The sequence below is a fragment of the Falco peregrinus genome, chromosome 10, assembly GCF_023634155.1.
Source record: "Falco peregrinus isolate bFalPer1 chromosome 10, bFalPer1.pri, whole genome shotgun sequence".
Classification (NCBI taxonomy): domain Eukaryota; kingdom Metazoa; phylum Chordata; class Aves; order Falconiformes; family Falconidae; genus Falco; species Falco peregrinus.
Window position 1 is genome coordinate 23,084,377 of NC_073730.1, and position 26,143 is coordinate 23,110,519.

At 40.6% G+C, this 26,143-nt stretch overlaps 1 protein-coding gene across 7 annotated transcripts in view; it reads left to right on the forward strand.

Annotated features, from left to right (window-relative positions):
• Positions 1-26,143, forward strand: part of PTPRF (protein tyrosine phosphatase receptor type F) — a 392,426-nt gene that overhangs the window by 192,185 nt on the left and 174,098 nt on the right. For all 7 annotated transcript variants that reach the window (XM_055815291.1, XM_055815290.1, XM_055815294.1 and 4 more), the window contains one exon: positions 1,597-1,738. In XM_055815291.1, the coding sequence (XP_055671266.1) occupies positions 1,597-1,738 (142 nt within the window). The remainder of the gene's footprint in view (positions 1-1,596; positions 1,739-26,143) is intronic.

The following is a 26,143-nucleotide window of genomic DNA, read 5'->3' on the forward strand; positions in this document are numbered from 1 at the left end:
ACAAATCTGATGTAGACATGCTGGGTTATTACACAAAAAACTTATCCATCGTTAGCAAATGAACAGCATTTTTGTCTCAGCATCTGTCAGGTCATTAGTAGCTGCGGCTCCTTTCCTCTCACACAGAGTGTTTGTTCAAAGAAGAGTAAGGGCAAAAGAGCTTTTCTGCTGTTTCATCTTTTAGCTTTTTAGTTCTTAGCTTTTTAGTCCTTATCATGGACTAAATTGGAGTGAATTAATCTCAGTATCTGACTTCGTCTTGTTTTAAAATTTGGCAGTAACCCTATCCTGTGTAAAGGTTATAGAAAGTTTAGCATTTTGTCACAGTTTCATATTTAATTTGAAAATGAGTAATTTTTTTAAAAAAATTATCTCCTGCAACGTACTGCGCTGATGTTCGTATTTCTCTGTCTGACCCCAGCTTAGGGGTTTTTGCAAGCTGTGTCTGTTCCTTAGAACAGAAGAGCTATTCCTTCCAGTGTGAGGAATAAACAGATTTGTGGTGGTCCTCGTTACCTTTTGCTGTCTTCCTATTTCTGCTGTCACTGCAGAGTCTTGTGGTGCACATTATTTTTCTCCTTCCTGTTTTCACTCATTTGGCCTTTATGCTGTGAGAAGGACTCCTAGAAAGAACTCTTGAAAATAGGTTAAAATTTTTGCATGGAGTAATGCAGGTCCTACGCTGACATTTATGTGTGTGGGACGAAGTATAGCTTAGTCTCTTCATCTGCCCCTGCAGTTCCCAAGTGACCGGAGGAGGGCATTTGCCTTTCCCTCATGCTGTCACCATCTGCAGTTCAGTTAATATTTCCAACTTTTGCTGTGTTCAGTAATGGGAGAAGGATGAGTTTGGCATTAACAGTGGCCTGAGGCTGTGCCTTCACAGCCTTGCCATTAAGGCATAGCATATAATGATCCAGCTGCAAACTAACAAATACCACTTTCTTCCATGTAGAAATTAGAATAATGCATGTTATAGCTTAGCAGGATGGATGGAAAGGCAATGATTTATTAAGGACTTAATTTATTACGCTGGGGAAGGAATCGTAACGACATCATTGTTGATTATGTCAGATTTGCAAGAGTTGCAAAGTACCCGATGCTGAAGGACATTAAAACCCCTCACTTTCGGTTGGAGTAAGCATGCACTGTAGGTTCTCAAGGTTTTATTCTAGCTTTGTTAATATTTTCCTGGTAATCTCACAAGAGTATATTGTTCTGTTCTTCCATCAAGGTGAAAGTTGGCACTAAATTGCTATCAGTGTGATTAGTAAAACCATTAGTGCAAATATGGCTCAGATGTTGTAAATCATCAGATACACATCTTTATTATCAGGTTGATAATTTGTCAACCGTAATCAATTCATAAAGAACCTGATTGGATCTTCATTTGTTCTGGCCTCCTTAGAGGACAAATATGTTCTTGACTCTGAAATTTTTGCATTTCTGGACTTGGAACATTTGACTAATTACATGGAATTTTATAGCTTACTGAGCTTGGTTTGGTTTTTGTTTTTCTACTCCGGGATTGTTTTGACTTACAGATTTTGTTGCAGAAGATACCAGTAAACAAGTGCTTTCTTGTTATTGTTAAAGGTTATTGAGTTTGATGATGGATCAGGATCAGTTCTACGGATACAGCCCCTGCGTGTTCATCGAGATGAAGCTATCTATGAGTGCACAGCAACCAATAGTGTTGGGGAGATAAACACGAGTGCCAAATTAACAGTGTTAGAAGGTAAGTGGGAAGCTTTTTCTTGCGGGTGGCAGAAGATGACTTTGGCTTTGATAGCTACATGTTGGTGTGGTGCTTTTAAATGACATGGTGATATTGTAGCTTGGTTTGGAAAAGATGTGTTGTTCTTCCTGTATTATTTCCTATGTTTTCTCCCAGTGATAGAACGTAATATTTTTGAGACAGTCATGAAAGGATTGCAGATTATGAACTTCCTTTAAAGTGTTACAGTTGCATTGTCTGATTGAGGTATGTCATTTCTCACTTGGAGGGCTAGCTATAGAGACATTTGTATACTTTTCTCATTTGTTTGATGTAATACCCATCTTCAGGGTATGTAAGAATTGTCAGAAACTTAATTGATGTTGCTGTACCTTCTAGATTACATTGGCACAGTTCTTGAATAGATTTTTCAGGTTACTCTTCAGATTTTCAGTTTGATGTGGAATTTAGCTGGGTTTACTTTTAACCATAGTCACAACTTGTTATTCTGTTTCTCCTGTTAAATAGATTTTGATCCTTGTCTGCTATATGAGCAGGTTTTATTTTGCTTGCTATGTTGTTTCTTCTAAATAGAATGTTTTGTGGAAGAACGGTGTTTTAGATACAAAACTTGTGGTCAGTTGATGATTTTTTTATATTAGAATGTCAGAATTACTGTCTACTTTTAAGGAAATGTGGTTTTTTCAGCATATCAATGTATTGTTTACTTGATTATATATAGGATTTTGTAAATGTATGAAGTTGTTACAAATCCAGGGCATTTGGCTGAATGGATTGGGTTTTTTCCTTGCATTTACTAAGACAAGCAGGAAAAGGCTTAGGCACATTGCTTGTTGTATATGGATTAATGTAGAAACTTTTGAGTAATGAGAAAACTAGACTGAAAAGTGTTTATTATTGTATGATTTTGAACCAGAGGAGACTGGTTTTCCCAACGGTGAGCGTGCCAGCCATACATGACAAGTTACCTATTTTCCCTTGTTCTCCCATCCCCATTTACAGCATAGTTATTTTCCCCTCTGCTCTGTGACAAAGAATACATTAAACAACTGTAATGTGCTCAGACACTGTGGTGATGGGAATCATAGAAATCATTCAATACTTGATGTGATTGTGTATCTTGTTTCTGGAGGTGGGGCATCTTAAAGGATCAGCTTGCTCTTCAGTAGTAGTATTATTAAGAACAGGATAACAGGTGCAATAGGCTTGAAAATTATTGGGGGTGGGGTGGGGAATCAGATCCTTTTTGTTACTGCTTGCCTTTACAGCCGTGTATGTGAGTGCATGAAGCTCAGTGGAGCTCTTTCAGCAGGTTACGTGCAGATCTGCATTTAAACGCTTCTTGCAACTGGATTTTTGTGATACTACTCGAATACACAACTGTTCCAAGGACATTGCTGTTTCCTTTGGTTGCAGTTGCCTTTATGTATCTTAGATATGTATGCACTTGCACACACACGCTAATAATTTATTTGCTCTATGTTAAATGTTCAGAGGCCCACAAGAGACATGCATTGCATAAAGGAGCACAACAGTATTTCTTTAGCTCTGTGGTGGTCCTACTGATTTCCTGATGAGGTAAAACTTGCAGACCACCACATAAATAGGGAATGTTAGGAAACACCAGAGACAGGAAAAGATGTGCATGCATACAGCTTAGGAGGCACAGAAGCAAAAGTCACTACCAGTCAGGCACAGAGCCTGCTTTTCTCTTTGGAAATTTACTTTAATCGGGAGTAATGGTAGTTTAACATGATCCCATAAGGTCAGGAACGATCTGCAGGCTGGGGGGCTGTGTTTTGCTCTCTAGTTGAACAATATCAACCCTTTGCTGAACGTTCGCGTAATGGACAAAATTAAGAAACATTTGCTGTATACCAGTTTGTATGTGCTCATGCATGTAGAGTTGAGCTTGCTCACAAAGCATGAAGAGCTACATGTGCCTCTTATGTTGGCTTAACTGATGAAGATGAGTTCTGTAATGATGTATCTGTACTTGAGAAAAAACATTTTAGATTCTCTTTTCTGAGACTTTCTAAGGGCAGGTCTGTATTATTTTTTTTTCCTCAGTCATGCTGTCTTATTCTGTGTCATTTGCCTTAGATTATGCTTAGATATGCATTTTGGGGGTGTGAATTTTTTTTTATTATTAAAATTCCTTTTTTTGCTTACATGTTGACAAAGTGGATATTGCAACTTGGTGCCCTGGTTGGGGTTGTGTTTAGTCTCAGTGGCCTCCAAAAAATAGTGTGCCCCACCTCTCTGTTACACCATTACTTTCCTAACATGAATTTATAGAGCTATTTGAAAATGACACATTTCACATGGAACCCTTGATATCCTCAAGACTGTCAACTAGGATTGGATTTTCCCTCTGCCTCTGGGGTTAAAATAATTTCTGTAATTGCTCTCAGGTGGCAGTTTGAATGATGCAGACATTCTGCACTTCCCTTCAAGAATTTGACTAATGCAGTGGTCCCTGGTGCATGACAAAGTTCTATCATAGACGTCCTCGTGGTTACATGCTGCTAAATACACAGCACGTATTGATTTTTACATTAAAAATCCTTTATTAACAGTAAGTTTTAATGCTTCTTCACAATTTGCTCTTTAGAACATAGGCCTTAACATTAAATCCAGAAGTCACAGTCAGGGTTTAGCAGGCTGTTATTAGATGTCTTTGTAGCTAACTAAGCTGGTGCTTTATTTTATTTAGATTTCTGCGATGTTTTACAGATCAGGGGCAGATAATCCTTTCTAATTGCCAACTTTTTTCCATTCTGAGTATTAGGAGAGAAGCATGAGTCCAGTCTCCTGGAGGAATCGAGAATTCTCACATAAGTGAATCTCTTTTAACAGTTCGGTTCCCTACTACCCTTTCATTCTCTGCTCCCACGTGTCTCATTTTTCCGTTCTAACTGCAAATCCTGTTGTGACCAAACTATGTATACTTAGTGTAACTGGAAATTATTTCTCCTGTTGATAGTAGGAGAAATAGACGTGCATATACCTTCTCTTCTTATTTCTCCTGGGTAGCTGATAAGCTGAATTATGTATGAGCCATATTGAACATTTCTATCTTTTTTCCAATTATGACCTGAAGCAGCACAGAAGTACATCCCTGCCTGCCTGGCAGAGGAGGAAAGCAGTACAGGGAGGGGAGGGCTAGAATCAATAAGCTGACACACATTCCCAAGAAAAGCCTCAGGGACAGTTAGTGGCACTAACACATTAATAAATATATTATTCATTGGTAATGTTGAGAATTACAGAGTTTTTTAAATAGGGAGATTATATGAAATGTGAGTAGCAAGGATGCCAGTGTGGAAGAATATGTCAGCAGGCTGATTGCAGGAGTGTCTACGTGCTGTCCTTCCACAAAACTCCTTGTACGTTCAGCATTGTGGCTGTATTAGGAAAGGTGATGATAACAGTGTTTGTCTCTAGTTGCCTGTACTCCGAAGAATACCTTCAGTCTGTGGTTTCCAGCAGTCTCCACCCAACAGGAAGATGGGGAAAAACAACATAGAAGTAGTCTTCAAGGGACAGTGAGGAGTATATCAATTCTTCGGAGGGGAAGGAGGCTCAAATACAAAATATATTATCGGTCCTTTCTCCCAGGAGTTTCCCACTTGGACATTCAGTTATAGGTTTTGATTTCCAGAATTGGGAAACTATTCGATTGTAACTGGTTCCTTAATGTTCTGCAAGCAGTTATTTTTCACTCCCCTGTAACCCAGAGCATACAGTCATACCCAAGTGTCACTGAATATGTTCAATTTCATTTCCCTTTGTTTTTAAGTAGGTTAAATGAACATACCATCTCCAATTTCCATTTCCAGCACAGATCTATGCAAATACCCTGTGACCCTGTCCCAGACTCCTAATCACGTGGCATGTAGTTTGCCCAGAGAGTGTTTCCAGGCTCTACAGGAGAGCAGATCCTGGTGAAGAGGACAGACAGAAGAGCTGGGAAAGGGTTGCTTGCATGCTGGGTTTCAGTCTCAAGGTAACCCAGCAAGTTAAGTTTTACTGGCTGGGTTTGTGCTGACAGAAGTCAGCTTAAGTTTTGACATGTTTCAGTGGAGCCCTAGAAAGTTCCCCAGTGCAGCAGTTGTCCCAGGGTGGGAAGCACCTCCACCTTATTGTAATTTGTTGTTTACTGAACCATGTCATGAGCTTAATTTCTTTCACCATCTGCTAGCTGCATTCCAGTTCCTGGGGTTACCCTGTTTGAAATACTGTAAATGATAAACATTTGACTGTTACAAATGATTTCTGCAGAGAGCTAGATCTCAAAAGGCCTGAAACAATATGCCCTTTTTGTAAACACTCTTCTAAAAAGTGATTTTTGTCATTAGAATAGTCAACAGAAGTTAGCTATGTTTCATCCTTGTTTATGTTTGTTAGTTACAAAGGATCAGTCGGATCATTGTACTTCAGTTCATGTTTGTCTTCATTGCTTTTGCATCCTTTTGCCAAGAAGACTTTCTAGCAATGTGTTATAAAATTGAAATAATTATAGAAGGGAAATTGAATCCATTTGCATGTGCTCATTCTGTTTGTGTAAATGAATTAAGGCTGCCCCTGCTCTGCTGCTCCTGGGATTGGTGGGATTCTCTTCATGTCTCTGGTTAGGAGAGGACAGGTCTTTCGTCTGCATATTTCATGTTCATTAACTGTTGCAACTTTGGTCTCTCCCTGTGAAGAAAGACTGCTGTGATGGCAGAGGTTGAACTTGCATTCTTTATTCTCTCTACACAAGCACCCACATAGTACGTACTTTCTGTATGAGGCAGGCGGTTAATGGACCTCTGTAACTATTGCATTTCCAAGGACTGCAGCACAGTGAGCCTCCACGTGCTTCACTGCTTAAGGAAATGTCCTAAAATACAGTGGTGTGCAGAGAAATGAAGAAGCCTGAGTGCAATTGCTTTGCAGTCATGTTCAATCATGGCATGTCCAATGCTTGTTGAAAGGGGAAACATTAAGTCAGTTACTCATGGTGGCCTCATTGAGAAGTTTGAGTTGTCACCTGGAAGAATGTAAATCTGAGCTCACACGGACTTATGCTATTAAGGTATAAACATTGTTCACAAGGAAAGAGTGTATTGTGCTGCTCGACAGCCAGTCACCTAAGATTGGTCTGGTAAGCCAATTTAGAGGAGCCCTGTCATCATGCTAAGAACTCTATAATCATTTCTCGGGTACTGGACAGTGGCTAGAAGAATCCTAAAAGTTCAAGAGGAAAGAGGTGGTCTCTTGGTCCCATAGCATACAGAAGATTGAGCAGAATTTGCGATCTGTTTCATTTAGACCAAGAAGATTTACAGAGAATGTTTCACTTGTATCGCCATTACGTCCCATGCTGTCAATACCTAGGCTGCTGCAGTATCTGAAGAACGGTTCCAGCAGTTTAATTTTTGGTAGCTGCAGAATATGTATCATCTCAGTCCAGGTGTGACGCTCCTGGTTCTCTTCATTTTATTTATTAACTTTCAAAGATTGGATTCAGTAAGAATGTTAGTCTTACTCTTATGGTTTATTTTTTATAGTATTTGACAAGAAATACTTTCTTGGCTATGAATGAGAGACAAAGAAGTAATATTCTCAGGTGATGAAAAGTTTTAAGTGTTGTTGGTCTCTCCTCCAAACAGGAGAGTCAGCAGGTCTTTAGAACATATCAGACCCAAATGCCATCATTTCCATTTCTTATCTCTGTTTAAATGATTAACTAATGGCACATAACCATGTAATGTATCTGTGATAGCAAGTTCCATCAGAAGACTGCCATACACTAAGGTTAACATCCAGGTTCATTCCACAAGTTTATGAAGCAAGAAATAAAACCTTTGAAAAGTTTTATATGAAATATCACGTAGTTAATGCCAAGCTGAACCCTTTGGAGCTGTGCACTCCCATAAAACCTTGTGTCTGAAATGGTACTGACCTCTTAATCTTGACAACATTTTTCTTTTACAGCAAGTGGCTGTTTCTGCATATTGCTTCTTAAATGAGGTCCTATGAGATTACATCTGTAACAGGACAGGATGTTGCCACATACTTATCAGCAGGCTAATGGCGTCAATGATATTACGACACCTAAAAGCAGCACCTGCGATTCAGGAGGGAATTCCCAGATAAAAACAAGTGAGCTTTAAGTGTCAAACAAACAAAAAGGAAGTATATTCTACAGAATTCGGCAAAAGCTCTAATGCAGGGTTCATATTGTTAAGTACTAGGTGGCTTGCAGTTGTAAGTGTGCAGTTATATCCTGTGAAAAGACTTCTCAGACCTCCTTGTACTATGCAATTAATTTATGCCAAGTTTATTCAGCAGTTGTAAGTGCTGGTTTTGGTACTGGAAATCATATTCAGCTAAGACTTTTTGTCACCAGTAACAGTTATCTCATTTCTATTTGCTCCATTTCTCAAAACGTTCATGGAGATACTCAAACATGGATGCTCATTCAGAGCCTTGTGGCAACCTACTGGTAACTTCTGTCTGATATGAAAATTGATAATTGAGTCCTGGGTATTATTTTCTCTCTTTTCTTGCGCTCAGGGTCTAGAGACAGGTTGCTTCTCACTCTGTGCTATCTTACACCTTCCTGGGGGATTGTCACGGAAAGTGTGTCAGGCTGTTCTTCTACCCTGCTCTTCTGTCAAAACATTCAGCCTAGTCCAATAGGAAAATGAGGCACAGTTTAACTCTCTGGCAGAGATGTGCTCACACAGGCAGGTTCCCGTCTTGTTGGGGAGGTGTCCCTTTGGGTTGCCATCTCTCAGCTGAGACCAGGGATGACCAGATGACTGCTTCTGCATCTTTGTTCCAGTTTGAAATCAGACAGATTAAATCGTCTGTGGTTTAAACTAATCTGTTTAGACTGTCTGTTGGAACGGATCATCGGTCCCAGCTGGGAAGTGGCAACCACCAGTGCTGCCTTTCACATCACTGCAGAAAGGCTGGTGTTCCCATGTGCCCCAACTCCTGTGGCCACAACAATGTCTGAAAGCTTAGAGAGGACTAGGAGTTTGATTGTGTTGGTAGGCAGTAAACCAGGGCAGAAGCCTTGGCTCAGGCTTGGGCTAGGAAGACTGGTAGTCTAAAAAGGGTGGGAGAGTGGAGCGACAAAGTCAAGGCTGCCAGGGAGGAGATGTGTGTCTGTAAGCCTTTTGGGCTAGATACTATGGAGGAAGAAAAGGCAAGAATAACATAGGCATACTATAACAGATTGTAAATCCTGAAGTCAATATATTTGTTGGGAAAATGAGGGTGTTTAGATTGAGGTGTGTGCTTGCCAATGTCCTGATCTGTACCAGAAGGTGGCCAAGTAAGCCTCCCCTTGCAGTAAAATCCCCACATCAGTTTCATAGGTGATCTGCCAGTCCTCTTTGGGATTCTCCTGGTCTCAGTGGTCCTATTCTACACCCGTTCCTTTGCTATTATGGGACCTGTTCCTTATGCTATTTCAGGGACTGCTTTTTTTGAAGCATCCCCAACTAGAGACATGCAGACAAGGAGCCTTGCAAGTGTCTTTTCAAAAGCGCTGATGGATCCATGGATTTTGGAGATACACGATCAGATGCATGCTAGGATCATAGCTGCTTTTTTCATTCAGTTGGTCACTGGCTAGCGTAGCTTCTCTGCATTTCTCTAACGCACCTGTGTTTGTGTTTGCTCCTCTTGTTTCCAGGCAATATGTGCCAGGCTTATTGCAAGGATTTTTCATATTTCTTGTATTTCTCCCCATTATCCCTGTCATTTAAGGCAATTTGGCTCTCTTTGCTTGATTTTTTTTGAGTGTTCTCTTTATTTACAGCATCTCCACAATGCTGTCAATTTAATACCTGCCTTTTGTGCAGAGGTTATTAATGCATCTAGTCATTTAAAAAATGATGTTTGAGGAACTTATTGATAAGTCTGTTGTTGCGCTACTAATAAAAAAATTAGTGAACAAAGGAGCAGAATTAATTAGGCTCTCAAAATGTTTATCTGGTAATAACTAGGCTGAGGCTGGACCTGGTAACTCTCAGGTAATAAATTGAGTTTGGAGAACTGGCAGTTAGAAGAAAATACTTTTACTAGTGAATTCCGTATATATGGATCTAGAAGTCTTTCAGAGGAAAAAAATTTTTTTTTAAAAAAAGACATGAAACCCCACAATTATAACTTAATCAGTTTCTTATTGTAAAAGGCACTTCAATGGAAATGTGTTTAATTCATCTGGAACAGGCAAACAAGAACTTAGTTCCTTTAGATAATTTGAGTAACTGTAACTGTAAAACTTGTCAGAATAAAAAAATCAAATTTCTTGTCTGATTTAACATCTACTGGTGACCATCAGAAGCTAAGATAATAGATCTTTAGCATCAGATGTTTCAAAAGACCTTTCTTATTGCTGGATCTCTTTCAAGATGCCTCATTCTGAGAGTGTCTGTAGCAACCTGTTATTGACAGATGTGCTCTCTGTGGCTTGTATGTCAGTCCTGCTGCTGTCTCCTGCTGACTAATGAAGTTAGTTGCCGGTATGTATTTGTAGAGTCTTTGAAGTCGGTTAGGTTGTGGAATAGCCTTCTGAAAAAGTTAGTAGCTCATTGTTTGAACTATTGGAAGTTAATGGGAAACACGGCTTGATTATGTTTTGGTTTATCTGCTTTGATTCCAAGGAAAAAGGGAAGGGCAAGAGCAAGGTGTCCTGAAAAGCCTTCCTGAGTCCTTAACTACTTTGGAAAAATTATCTTGTATATCTGCTCATAACAGAGACACTCTTTGCTCAAAGTTTAGTGACCTGTTGTCATTTACTGGTATGCCATGACTTACACAGGCACTTAAGAAACAGCACCACAGTGATCTTCTATAACTTCTTCTGCAGAAGTGGGAGAATATATCCACTTAATAGAACTGGAGAGTAAGTTCTTAAGTGGAAAATGGAGCATGGAGAGAACAGAATGTGATAACCATGACCATAGGGAATGCAGTGCTTACAGCTATGAAAACATAAATCACTGCATCCAAGGAAGTTTCTGTACAGTCATCTTGGGCATATGTTCTGTGCCTTCTCTTCTTCCTCTCACAAAAACAAACAAAAAAATATCACAGCCTCAATTAAACCATTATTGGAGAAGTCAGTATTTCAAAATGAAAGACAGAAAAATATGAAACTGGAATATCAATGCATGCTAACAAATCTGTAGCAACAACAGCTGTTCAGAAGAGAGGATGCCTGTGTAGGGAGCACTATACTTCATGTGTGGTGTTACTGTACCTGTGGAAGAGAACATTTCAAAAGTACCTTATCTTCCTCTCCTGTGGAAAAAAGGAAAATAGCATAACTGCCACCTTTTGGTCATGGTCTGAGATGTTGACTGAATAAAACAAAGCTGGCTTTGCATTAAAGACCTGTAATATTGATCATTCTGACAGCTGGTTTCTGTGAGTCATGCTTATTCACAAGTCCTTATGGATCTCTTGTCGATCTTGTATTGTTTTTATACAGTCTGGTGTCAGGAAGGCTCTACATTTTTGATGCTTATTAAAATGCAGTGCCCAGATAATGAGCAAAAGGAGTAATTGGCCCTATTTTTGGATGCAAGGAAGTAATTATTATGACCATTCATTGTTAATTTGTTACTTGAGCTGTTAGTGACTAAAACACGTTTGGTATAAAGATGATCTAAAATACATGCATTCCACTTGCTGTCTTAGAAGCCCAGAGAATCTTTATGAAAGTATTAATGTTGTAGTAGTAAACCAACACCTTCCCCATAGAGTTTTCTAACAGCTGTTTATTCTTGTGGATATTTCAGCTGGATAATGAAGTAGTGACTCTTTCTGGCACTATCACCTGCTCAGATTCTTTCTGCCCAGAGCTCCAGAATAGTTCTTTCAAATCCTTTATCCTAAGGAAAACCAGCAGGTGTGAGGTATAATAAGATCTGTCTTTTCAAGATCGTCTAGTGCCTTGATGAGGCAGGTTGGATGATGCCATGGGAGAATGCTGCAATGAATTCATCTGTGTGCTAATCCTATGCTCTGTTCCTTCAATCCCTTTATCACAAGAGTCCAGCCTGGATGAAACCTTTCCAAGTTCTTGGTGTATGAGTTGAGTGGAGAAGTCTAAATAGCAGTCAGAGTGATAACTTTATCCAGCTGTAGTGCACGAATGTTCACTATTGTGTTGCTGTTCAAAGCTGGGACTGGGGGGATTTACCCTGCACTAAGACTGTCTGTCAGCACAGGTTGCAGAATGCTTTAAATAAAACTAGCTGCACAAAGCATTACATCAACAGAATTGGCATTAAGACCTTTTAGCAACTTTGAGACTACTGGAAAGGTTCTGGACACACTAACCTGTTGGAGACCTTAAAACCCCCAGTCTTACTTCTTATTGCTACAGATCCAAAATGGTGCTTTGTTCACAAGCAAGGAGATACTGAAATTTATTTTTCTGTGTCTCTTTGATTTAGACAATGTCACAGTTGGTCCCAGTGAGGAGAAAGTCCTTGGAGAGTGAACAGAAGTCATAAACATATTGATGAAAAATGCATAAATGGCACACAGGGTGATATTAACAAAAGCTGTTGCAGGGGAAGACAGTGAATTGGGGAATGCATAGTCCAGGATGTCAGGATATCTGGTATAGGAAGGGCAGACAGAGATGGTCAGGAGGAGGAACAGAATGAGCTTTTTCATGTGAGCCTGCATCTCCTTCACTTTGAGTCCCAGCAGGGAAGAGTAATGCATGCCAGCAGTGCTACAGTTCAAGGAAGTGCCTTCCAGATGGAGCTCCGTGCCTAACGTGTGACAAACAAGCCAGGCAAAGCACAGAGCTTGCTGTCCCTTGGAGCCTGTCTGGAAGGGAGACAAGAGCCCAGCTGAACCCCTGGCAAGTACCAATGCACTGAAAGCCTACATATGGTAGAGATCAAAATGGTTCACCTGAAAGAGTGAAAGGGTCAGCAAGGAGTGCCCTTGCTGGCATGGACCATTCTCTGTAAGAAGATTGGGTATTGTCTTCTGCCTCCTGCCAGGAGATTAATTAGGGCAGCTTTTTTTCCTGTAAGAATATCACTAGCGTGAAACGTAGCTTGATTATGCATGTAGATATGTCATCAGCAAACCCAGCACTGAAGTTGTTGAATGGGTTGAAGCCAGGGGGAAACTCAGTGTGTGTTCTTTACAAATAAATGATTTGGTTTCTTGATTGGGATATGAATTTATCCCTTCAAAAAGTAGCATTGCAGAGAACCTTAGCTGACGCTTTGCCTGCAGAAATAATCTGGCCTCATCGAAAAAATAGCAGTTGTTTTGCCTAGAGGTGGTAGGCTTAATCAGAGTCCACCTGATTGGCATGTAGCACACGTCCTAACTTTATAACTTCTGCCATGTGCTCATAGTCCTGAGGAAGAAATTGCTGATCAGATGAGTACTATCTAGACTTGAATTTAGCAAACATGAATAAAATCTTTATCTTTTGCAGTAGGACTTTTGGGGGTGGGGGGTGGCGGTGACGGAGAGAGGAAAGGATTCTGGAGGATTCATGTTTTTACTAATTAGACACTAAAAATGATAAAGTGCTAAAAAAATAATAAAATAAACCCTTAGCTCTTGCCCCGGGCATGAATTTGCTAGCTTTAGTTTGTTGTTCAGTTTGGTTCATTGATCTTGTCACAATTGATGATTCATTAAGTTGTGACTACTGTAGAAATTACAATGCACAGATGTAGCTGTACTGCACATCTGTGTGTTCCCAATGTGTTAATGATTTAAAAATGCACTTTCTGTCTGGCCATCCACTGTGCTTCAAGTGCCAACTGACATTTTGTATTACTGAGCCATTTGTTGTGGTTGGCAGGGGAAAAGTCTTTTGGTTCTCATCGTACTTCTTTTATTACTTTTATCCATATTTCAGATAGCAGGATTTGATTTTCCCAGCAACTTTGGCCTTGCAGAATGTGAGTTGTGATATCTGTCTCTTTCTGCAGGCTGCCGCCACCTTTTTCATGTCACATGTTTTCTCCTGGTGTTTGCTTACAGCAGATGGGTTTTTCTCCTGTACCGAGTCACGAGGAGCATGTCACGCTGAAAAATGGGTTTTGCTGGTTTCCTGGCTTGCTCAGGATTCTGAATTTTAGTTTTGTGAAATTTGGCTGAGGTCTTATTGACATGGTTCCTACCTTAATGCTAACAACTCGGTTTATCTAAAGCTTCTTGTCCTGGCAGGTCCCAGAAGACATAAAAAACTTTCACTGTCTTGACTTACAGGCTGATCAGCACCAGCAATTCAACAATGTGTGGCAACACTGTAAAACAACTTTATTGTTAAACCTACCTCTAGCTATTCCTCTAATTCAGACCACTATTCAGACTGGTCCTTACTAGAGACTTGTGTTTGATCAGAGCAGAAATCTGAGGAGCTCCCTGGTGGAGCATGGCTTTGCGTTGCTGAAGCAACCTATGCCCACTATTAGATCATGGTAAGGTTATGCTTGTTGTGTAGTTAATGCACTACTTTGTGATTACGTTCTGCCTCTAATACTGCTTTTAGTGCAGACAAACCTATAGGAGTCCTCTTGCTTCAGGCCTTTCAGGGAGTACCCAAGGAGAGCAGACTGCATCTGTTCAAGCACACAGCAGCTGACATACCTGGCTCTGTATCCATTTCCAATTTGATCATAGGCTCAGTGGTAAGAGGGTCCATGTCTAGCATCTCTCACTTGCATCCTCTTTTGTTTCATGCCGTGCAGGTATTTCTGAAAGCTAGATTAAAGGATGTCTTTAAAAAATTACATACTGTATCATCAAAAAAAGTGCAAAGCAACTGTGAGTCTGGCACTAACTGGTCAGTTTATTCCAATAATTAATATTTAATTCCAGGGTTGAAACTGTATAATCTCCATTTTAATCCAAGTCATTTGGCTCTTGGTGTGGCTGTGAACCCTCTTTTCTGTCCTGTCTCTCTGAGATCTCTTTTTTCCACCTAAGCATTTGTAAATTCTCTTCAACAGACTGAACAGTTTGAGCTCAGTAAGCCCCAGTATGGCCTGTTTTCTAGTTCCTGACTTGCTTTTGTAGCTCATCTTGAAATCCTACATGCTATTTCCATGCTTTTCTGGAAATGCATGCATTGCAATTCCTGCTGTATTTTACTGCCTTAAGAAACAGCCACAATGATTCAAACTGAAGGTCAGTCTATCCCGCTGTCTTTTCCAGGAGCCAGTGCTAGATGCCAGGGAAGTGTGTAAGGACAAAACACGCTTATAGCAATGATTCCTCCAAATACATGTTTCTCTAGCCTCTACTGATGGCACTTTGAAGCTGGAGATAGTGGGTTTAGTCAAACTAATAGAATCATAGAATATCTCGAGTTGGAAAAGGACCCATAAAGGATCATTGAGTCCAACTCCCTGCTCCTCACAGGTAGAGCATCTCATAACTCAAAATCCAAGAATGTATTTTTCACTTCTCTTTCAGACTGAAGAACAGACTATTTGTCTTACAATTCCAGTCTCACAAGCCATGTCTATGCTAAAATAAAGCAGGCTGGAGGATTTTCTCCAGCAAAGCAACGCAGTAAAACTCCTGTCTATACTATTAAATTTTCTTTCCTTGGAAACATTATGACTACCATCCAAACTGCCTAACTGGGACACTACATGATACATGCCATCTCCTGATTTGGTCTGAGGCATTTTTTAAGAGTTGTAATTTGACATTGGCCAAAACCGAGGCAAGGTATCCACCAACATCCAGCATAGACAATTTAGCACAAGTTAAAACGTAGCCAGGGAGTGCACTCACATACAATATAGTCAATTGTGGGTCAATGTTGAATGTGTGCTACAGCTGAGTGAAAGAAGAATGTAGTTATTCTCTGAACTTTTAACGTCTAGTGTGTATAATATCCCATAGCAAGATGTTTCCCAGCCTGTGTGGTCTGTGAAAAAATACCTGTTAATTGCCAGTATCATTTGATGCCCAGTAGCCTTTGTATTAGAAGAGACAGTGGATTATTATTATTAGAATGGACTCTGGATTTCATAGCCCTTTATTGCACCCATCCTTGCGTCTTCCGTACTAAAAAACATTGGTCTATTTAGTTGTGATCTAACATACGTCGTTTGCAACAGCAAAATTACGCATCCTCATCCAGTAGAAATAGGGCTGGGCAGCACCCTGGAGTTGCTTTACCTTCTCTGTCACAGTATTGCATCAATATTGTGAGCCCTTTGAGTTGCTGTCTTCCAGAACTGTCTCTCACCTTGCAAGTTGAGCATATGATTTTGCTCATTCCTGCAGCAGCAGAGAAGGTGTCTGGAAGACTGTAGAACAACCCCTGTTTGTCTGAGTGAGTCAGCGCACAGGGTCATACTAGATAAAAGATGAAACTTGAGGAGAGTAGCTGGCCTTAGTGACTCAGGGTTTTTTTCAAAACTCTCTTATTCCGGAGTATTTTATTTAAATACTCTTTTGTATTCAGGTATAATCTGTTGGATGTTGCTTCTGTAATTCTGCATGGTTTGTAGCAGTAGCTTGTCTTCTTTATTTATAATCCTTCTAAGATCTTTTGTGTTTGTGAAGCAGGCCTGCAGCAGGATGTGCTTTGCAGCTTACCTCAGTAGCTATGATGAAGGAAAAAAGCTCTAAGGTCATCTTGTGCAACTGCGGAAGGCTGTACCCAGACCTTCCTTACATCAATTTTGGCAACAGAAGCATGCACATCCCTCATCTCCAGCCTTGACTAAGTTTTGCCCAGCAAAGGGAAATCTCAAAAGCTGTCAAGCACCAAGGCGATTTTCACTCCCTACAATGGTACCTCGCTAAAAGTCAGCCCTGGCTCAGCATATCTGCCTTGATGTTCAGACTCCCCAGTTCAAGATTTTGAGCTACTTGATGCAAATAAATGAAGGACAGTAAGTGGCAGTAACCCACTGAGACTTGATTGAAACCTGCTTCCCATTTTTTTAGAACAATCAGTCCTAACACAAGTGAGATGTTATTTGTGAGTTATGCAAGTCATAAGCAATGCTGGAGTAAATTCAGGAGTGGAGCTGAGCCAGACAGAGCTGGTACTTTTGATCTTTTCTTGCTCTTTATATAGAAAAAAGTAAGATACGTCAGGGGTGTCCCATCTAGTCCTGTGCTGACATATGGTCCCTTCATCTGACCAATGGCAAATACATAAAAGGCATCCATTAAAAAAAAAATAAAATAGTGTGTTTAACGAAACTGTCTGAAACATAACTCACAAAACATGACAGCTCATCTTCTCCACCTTCCTAACAACTGTGTCACTAATATTCATTGAAGCATAGAATTGAAATGCCTTCTTTTACCACTTAACCTGTTCTTTCATGGTATGCATTTTTTAAAAAATTGCAGCACTGTTGTCCTTTAGATCAGGGTTGCTATTCTAAGCCTGGAAAGTGTTGTTTTTCTGTGGCTGAAAAATAAATCTGCAGAATTTGAATATAACATAGTGATTCATTACTTTATGCACTTTTCAGTTTATTGAGACATGAAACTGGACCTCACTGCCAAATAACGAAGTTTGAACTTGTTCTCCTTGTGGAATTAATTGCTAATTTACAGCTACTGTGGAAGAGCAGGTAGAGTGGTACAAGCACAAGATTCACCAGCAGAAATTACCCAGACTCCATAGTTACACAGTTAACAGTGACTCTGTAGTGCTACTGTTAGTGTGACCCTTTCAGCATTTTTTAAGTGATTTTGACATTTCTTGCAGTAGGACATTCTATCTTCAAGACACTCTTGACAGATATTCATTAAAGATTGTGATCTTTAGAGAGAAGCTTTGTAGTTAAATACAAGTTTCAGTACAGTTATGGCTAAACCATAGGAAGTTTTGTTAGTGCTTCTTCCCATCACCAGCATGTCTCCCAGGCTATTTTTCAATCCCAGGCAGGAAGGGGAAGTGAACATTGTTTCTAATTGAAATAGTATTGCCTTTCCACTTGAGTACCATTTAAGAGAGTAAATATGCAGAAGTCCAAAGTTTGTTTAAAGTAGAAGTACATTCCTTAGACTGATGCTGCTTATCTTCAGTTCACTGGTCAGCTGCCTTAAATGATAACCTTCTACTTCAACAGCAGAATAGCAACCTGTTGGTTATTGATATACCAGGATATTTTTATAAAAGAAGTCTGCCTATGATCTTCTGTGACTTTTCAGGCAAGTGGGAGTGTAGTACCATTTTTCAGGACATGTTTGTCTGTATGTTACCATGTCTGTTGCTTTGTGCAGCAGCGCAGGTAGAAATTCCACTTGCTGGTCTCCCAACAGAGCTGTTGATATTCATAAAGATATTTTGCAAGTGCTTTACCAGTCTGGCTTTATTAAGTAGTGTATAGAGGGTTCGCTCTGTGAGCTCTGAGGATTTTCCAAACTGAATAGTTTGGAAATAACATTTGGCAAACCCTAAATTCTGAACAAAGCAGGTGCAACAAATGTTTTTGATCTGTTGAGCTTCAATTTCTTAGTGCTGAGCATTTCTACCAGTCGTAGCAATGCTCCTTGCTCTAGCATCTAGGTATGTGGAAGTGGTGCCACTTCTGTAACTGTATCTGAGGTGGCCCTTCATTTGGGATTAACTCAGTAGTTGTTTAACACCAGAAACATAATCTGTTACTCCAGTCGTGAGACTATTCTAAGTGGAAAAGTCCTGGATAAAAAAAGTGAGTCTTGCACCATGTTACTTGTGGTGAAACTTGAGTTGGTTTTCTGGATGGCAGCAAAAGGGAGGGCGGCTCAGCTCGCAGGGAGGGCACAGCAACCTTGTGGGACGTTGTTGACTGTTTCATTAGAGTAATGAAGGCTCTGATTGCAGACCTTCATAGAAGACCCTATGAAACGGCACGCCATGCAGGCACGCTGTGCTACAGTGAGAAAGTCCAGTTAGAAGACAGAACAGTTGACTCCTGAAGAAAGCTAACTGGAAAACAAGGTTTTGGAGGCCTCTGTCTTGCTAAATGTGCTGTGGAAGAGCCTCTGCCTTAGCCGGGGGCACTGTGTGGGAAAAAAACGTGAAGGAGCTTGTGTGAAAATGATGCATGTGTGATGACTCATTGCTGGTGCCTGGAGAGGGTCAGCACCTCAGTAGAACATCGTCTATCAGGGAGAAGCGTGAGTCTTTCAAACAGCCTGTTGTCTTAGAGAGCACGGGGTAACAGTTGGGCATCCTTCACTGCATGGCCAGGATTCAGCAATCTGATATTGCATGTCTTCACAGTTCTGCCTGACAAAGATATATTCTTACTCTGTTGTGCATTAGTAGAACACAAAGAGCATTTCCAAGGAGCTTCTGAAGTCTTTTTAAGGCACCTACTTTTGAGGCTCCACAACATTCAGAATGTTAAATGCTGAAAGAAGCTTAAAGGAACAGGGACTTTTATCATGTGAATATTCACTTTTTTAATAAAATAAAGCAGGTACTACTGGAAGGAAAGGGAAGAAAAGGCAGCACATTCTCAGGCAAAAATTACTAGCACAGATTCACTAGTAAAAAGTGAGGAAGGTCCTGAAGTGTAATGGAGTGAATCACTTATGACCAGCTTTATGGTGGTGTAATCTGACATTTACTTTCAATGGTAAATACAGAAAATGATAGTGAAATGTTGAAAATGTGATGTGTCATAAAAGTTACAGCCTCCTCATCAAGTTTATTATGCTTTGGGAGTTACAAGGTCTTGGTTGCTTCCTGGAATAGTTTAGATGTTGGAAATTTAGACACTGAAATGTAAACTAGTCCTTAGCTACCTGTAGGTTGGAGATGGTCAAATATCAGCATAATTACACAGCCGACCAGTTCTGCTCAAGTGCCCATTGCCTGCAATTGGCTGTGCATCGGCTGGTGGTGAGCTGCAGGTTTCCACGGAAACTGCATGTACCAGTACCTGTGAATAATTGAGAATGGCAGCTGTAATGAGAGAATTTGGGACAAATTGTGTAAATATTCGTAACTAGATTACAGTGGTAAAATATTTTCACTGTAGATGAAGATTTAACTTCCAGGCTTAAGAGATTAAACTGAAGAGGTCCAGGAAAGAATCCATCTTTGTGAAATCTGGGGATGAGTGTTTTAAAAGTCATTACAAATTCCCAGAATTTTAGAGCAGGGTTTGGGAAAGTTGTATTCTCTGGACTGCCTCAAAGGTCTGATATCCTTTGTATTTTTGTACCTGGGGGCAGGTAATTGAAAAGCAAAAGTTCTGAATTTGTGGCAGCTATGTTGGCTGGGAAGTCATTGCTCAGACCCCACTGCTTCAAGGCACAGGTGTCTTGTTCTTGTCCTACTTATGAAGACATGTGAGGATATAGCAGAGGTTTGGAATAAAATAGCCAGGTAGTATCTGCCAAGTCTCCCCTGGTTTTGCTCTTCAGCTTATGTATTTATTTTTTAAAAACGTAGATGCAGTAGCTTAATATTCAGAGCACTCTTGTGCTCTGCAGTGTGATCTGCATAAACTGAAGGAGAGATGCTACAAGCTAGCTCTTTCTGTAAAGACAGCTTTGTGTGTGATGGAGAGGAAAAGCCAGCTGGATGTAACAGGATTCACTGTGATTGCTGCTCAGATAGCTGTAGACGTGTATTTATGTTGGGTTGAAGTGACCTGAAGAATTTCCATTGCCCATCTCTGGGCATACTGTCTCTCTTGCACTGAAGAAATGCAGAAGAAATGTGTGCTGTCATGCCAGCAGGAGATATGTGTGTTTTATATTAGCCTAAGGTTAAAAAGAAATGGGGACTGTTTTGTGTGCTGCAGCTAATGAAAAGGTTTGGGCTAAGACATCATAGTTAATTTTATGTTAAATTAGCTTGTCTTTGAAACTTGTTCTGTTTTATTTTTTGCCAGCAACAGTTTCTCACCACTGGTAAAGCAACAGAGTATGCCTATTTTTATGTGAGCCCAGAGCAAGCCAGGGGGTTGCTATTAAATGGAAGAATGTCATCTTCATTGGGAAGCTTAAAAAGATGATGCTGGACTCCTGGTTGTTCTCATTGCTTCTCAAACCACAGAAATACATGGGAAGTAGCTGTTTGTGCAGTTCAGAGAGAGAATGTTAGTTGGTGTAACTGAGCTTTCCTCCTCAAAAGTGGTGAACTCTGAAAACTCTCAAATCATGAATGTTGCTAGGTTGAGTGGTTAAATTTCTTAAAGCCTCGGCTGTGCCTCACTGAATAAAATAGAGCTACCATTTATTATTTAAATGTCTGTTGTGACATGAAGTGGTAGCTCAGGGTGAGCTACCTTGCAAACCAGGCAACCTAGTAAACAGTTATTGCTGACTTGAGAGAGGGAGCTTGTCATGAATTGCATCTGCATTGATGCTGTCAGTTAATTTGGGGGCAGATAGCTGTAACTATTCCACTTTTCATTCCACTAGCAAATACCTGGGGATATATGGGACTATGTACTAGCAGTGCTTGGCTGAAGAGGAATTAGTTTTGTCTTACAGTCAGTGATCCATGGTATTCAGCAGCCTTATTAATTAAAACCAGAACATGTCTAAAGACTCTAATCTGTGTTTGCAAAAAGGAGGTACCTTAAACTTTGTATTTTGCTTTAAAAACAAAAAACAACTCACCAAAGAAATGCTTTTCTGATGACTAAAAGATTTAATAATAAAGATGGTTTAAATGGGAGGAAATACTCTTGCTCAGGTTTCCCTCTGCTCATGATGCCAGAGCCTTGTCAGAGTGAAATATGTAACACCGGCTGAATGGCTGAGCAGCTTCCATCTGCTTCAGGACCTTTCAAAGATAATCAAGAATGATGAAAATTGTTTCTTCATTTTTGACCTCTAACCAACCTGTTAGCCTTATGTCTATAAAACAAGGGATGTCTCCAGACTGGACATAAATTGTAATGCCAGTGTAGATCACAACTCTTCTATCAATATTTGAACTGGAAAGAGCTTATATCAGTATAGCAGCAGTTTATTGTGTTCATGAGAAGAACTCCATACCCTTAAGACTCATTAATTTGACAGAACCCTAATAGCAGCTTGCAAATCTTGCTGCCATTTCTTGCAGGAAGTGAGGTCCTTCAGGATATGCTGTCCCAAGACTAGAGGAACCATCAGTAGTGTTCACTAACCATGCATGCAATCTTTCTGCAAAACAGGAGATTTATTTTTTGCTACCACAAGGATTGGTTTCATGTATGCAACAGTAATGTGGCACTGGCCCATCCTCACTCATCTCTCTGCCTGCCACACGCCCTCTCCCAACAATCTGTCTCTTCGGTATAATACAGGCATTTTACTGCCATTGAGAGTTTTCTCTAAGTCCTTTGGTTGTTTTTTTTCATGTTGTTCTTTCAGCCACATTCTGTGTACTGCCTCTTTGCTTGCACCTTCACTGCCTTGGAAATGGGCTTCCTGCATTCATGAGTGCCCTGTTCCTTCCTTTCCCCCTTGCGCTGTACTGATAGCACAGTGATGATGCTTAGCCAACCGTATAAAATGATACATTATCTCACACCCCTCCTTTCCCCAAGTTCTGTTTTTAATTTCTCTGCATGATCTGTATGTTTTAGGCTGCAAGCACTTTGAGGAGGAGGAATGCTTCATGTTTAACTCTGTAAAGCCCTGTGCAAACTGCTGGTAAGGGGTCTAACAGCACAGGCTGTCACTCTGGACTAGCACATCTGTTCAGAAATGCTTGCTTAAAGCAAAATAGCACTTGTACTAACTCCTACCTTTTCTCCAAGGATGAGTGTCATAGCTTTCTGGAGATATATATCATCTTGCAGAAGTTTTGCTACCCTGTTGAGCAAATGCTGCATTCCCACAGCTGGTTAACACAGCCAAGGCAGCCTCTCTCTTGCCCACTGCTGCCAAGCCCCTTGTGCTGTCCGAGTTCAGTGAGCAGGAGCACGAATGTTGACATACCTCTCTACCTAACTGTTGGTCCTTCCCAAATGTCATTCATCTGTCGTTTTGGCTGCTGCACACTGTCTCATTTGCTTACATTCACTAAACTCTCACTGCACTAACTCTCAAGGGGTAATAAAAAAAGTCTGTTGGGTCTAAACATTGTTGTGAAAATGTTAAATATTGGAAACCTACTGAGAGAGGTTGTTGGCTTAAGAAAGATTTAGACGGCCTTAAATAGCAGAGGTCATATTGGTTGTGGAAGAGAAAAAAAAACCAGCATGAAGTATGTTTGCAATAGATGGAGAAGTCCCTGAAAAACTGAGTATTTCAGCACAGCTGTCATTGAGCTACACACAAACTTGAAAAAGCTGAACTGGAATACACAAACATTGTCCTTTCTGTGTTTCTTGACAGCTAACGCATTCATCTGGGCCTCATTTTTAGTGTGGAATGAAAGGAGGGTGCATTGCTTTAGTTGCAGACTGTCCTTTGCAGAAAGCCAGGCAACCAGGACACAGCCCCCCATCCCAACAGCCAATTTACTTATTACAGAATTTTAAAGGCAAGATTTGAGACAACTGGCCATATCTTTGCAAGTCTTCCACTGCCATCCCGTGAACCTTCAGGAGGCTCTAGAGAGAGATTGTTTAAAACTCAATTTAAACTAGCATGTTAACACAAAGGAAGATAAACACCTTTCCCATCTCTAACATTAAAAAGAAGGCTGAAGTCTTTGAGGCACTGTGGAGTGTTTCAGTGATTCAGGAGGGAAAGCTGGATGAGGCACAAGCTGGTGTTAGGACTGAGCTTTGGTTTTCTTGTTTCTTATTTTGTATGGGACAGAGATTCGTTATCCTGAGCTTTCTGTCTTTGCAGCTGAGTTTCAGAAGGAGTGCCTGTCCTGAAGATGCCTTTGGTATGGCTTGGAGATCTCACTGTTAGAATGTTTTTTCTAGGAAACATGAGAAGCAAGTGGCTCATTTGAAAGGCTTGTTTGCTTGGTGGTCTGTCCTTGGTAGTTATTTGTGCTGACAACACAGCCGTTGGCTGAAGCAGCCTGCACGCCGCAGGCTGGGTTGTGGACTGCAGTGCTGCTGCACTCCTACCAGAGCAATGTTTGTTCACCTGTAGCAAGAAAGTGAAATTGTGTTTATAATCCTTGCCATCTCCCTGCAGAGCTGTCTCATCCATGCTCCTTTGGGGCTTATGTGAAGAGACACTGTTACTTCTTTCCCAGCACCAAGTAGCAAGGAGGGGTTGTCCATTGTCTGACTGAATTTCTCTCCCTCCTTTGCGTTGCATTCCACAGGAGCATCTTTCGCAACACTCATGGTAGCTTCTGCTCCATTGAAAAAGAGCAGTCTTGCGAGGCACTGGATGTGTTCTGGGGCTCTAGGATAGTGCCTGTAACAAGACGATTAGCATGGATTTGCTGACTGGTGTGGATAGAGACCAAGGATGCCAGTTACTGTGCTGATCCTAATGGTGTTGTCCCTGGTAAGGGAAGTGATGCGTGTTTCCCTGCCGTGTCCCCAGGATGTGTGCTAGTCCAGCCAGTAGGAGCTTGTGTTCCTTGATCTGCTGCAACACATCTGCTCGAAAGGATTAGCAGAAAACTCCCATCTCAGCAGCTTACAGTTGTCATATACTGACACCTGTATTTTGGTATTTGCAGGCTAAGCCTGTGCACTTAAACAAATAAGCAAGCTCAGTTCTACATGGGTAAAATTGTAGGATGAGCCTGCTTTAATTAGAGCTGGTGGGACTCCTCAATGCTCCTGCTGTTTGCTATCGTAAACATCTTGCGTATGTTTGCAGCAGTGAAAAAGACAGACTTATGGGGCAGGTGCTTCTTTTAAAGCAACAAATCAACTTCCAGATAACTGAAAAAGCCACAATTGTTTTCAGAACAGGTAGAGGATGCAGAAGGAAATGCTGTGGCCAAACATCTGGTACATGGTCTGCAAATCTCATGAGACAAGAGCGGGGAATACCTTCAGTCAGGGGTCTCCTAGGCTGGTTGTCTCTGGAGTCTAGATTGTTCCCTAGGGGGATGCTTGGTAAGCGGCTTTTCTGTCAAGTTTCAAAGCAAACAGAGATCAGTGCCTGGAATTTTCTTTCAGGATCAGCCTAAACATTTCATATGGATAAATCTGGGTACTTAACATTTTTCAGATACATTGATAATTAAATCAAACCGGGAAACTCTCACAGTACTACATAAAGAATATTTAAATTAAAGAACACATATCACCGTCTCCAAAACAATGATCCCATACTGTACCAGCTTTTCACCTGGATTCAGTCTCTTGTCAGGGCCTGCAGCAGGAGCCAGTGATACCTGCCAGTCAGAACAGTGAGCTTGGGGTTTTTTACCTCAGAACAAAAATAATATGCTATAACCTCTTTATTCCCTCCTGTTTTATTTGGTCTATATGAAAGCTCCATTGGCTACTTCTTGCTTCAAACTTGTCAGCTTTCTTACTAAATGAATCAACCTACTTTACCATAATTTTATTAGGTAGTAGGTTTCTTCAGTCTTATTTTCTATGCTTGTCATTTTTATTAAGCCCCTTAGTTGTATGCTGCTCAGTGTGAGTGGAGGCCTGCTCATGCAAATATTCACATTGATATTAGTGAGCTATTCCTGTGTTCCTTCCTGAACTGACTTAGCTTTGCTTTCCTGAAATCCAGTACTGCTGTCTGCTGCATTTGGAGATTATAAAAACTAGAAGGCTGTGATCTCTCATACAGGCTTTCTCTGGATTAATTCCTGTTTGAACTTGAAAAGATGTTTTAGAAAAGTATCCCATCTTAACTTGACAATTGTCAGCAATGTGCAGTCCTCTGCATTTCATGGTATATTGTTTCAGTTGTTAATTAACCTGCTAAAAGTTCTGCCTTTCAGCGTTCCCCTTTTATCCGTTAAGATTCTCTAGACTCTAGTAGTATTTCTGTTTCTGTGCTGGCATTCAGTTACTTTGATACAGTTACCTTTCAGTCTTCTCTGTGATAAGGTGAACAGATTGAGACTCTGGAACCTCTCTCTGAAATGGTGTGTTTCTCTGTGCTTAAACCATTCCTCTGGACAGATTCAGTGTTATCAATATCTTTCTAGGAGGAGTACCAAATGCAGAGGCAGTACAGTCTGCGTGCTTCTTGCCAGTGTCTCTGTGTAGCCGAGGGCTCTCTCCTATGGTTTTCTTTCTTACAGACCTGGTTACAGCATCCTGTGCTGTGTTACGGATGTAGCTCCCTTGCACAGAGAGGCTGTTCAGACACAAGGTCTGTAGGAAGAGATAACATTTTTATTAGACTAGATAACACAGATGGAAAAAATGAATGAGAAGCCCTTCATCAAATACGATCCTCCTCCACCCTTGCAAACTTAGGTTTCCTTGCATCTTTTGAGCTACCTGGTTATATCAAAATGTTGCCAAATAGTTTGACTTTCATTTTCAGCCTTTATCTTGTCCTCTTTCTCTGTAGGATTCTTCTGGCCTC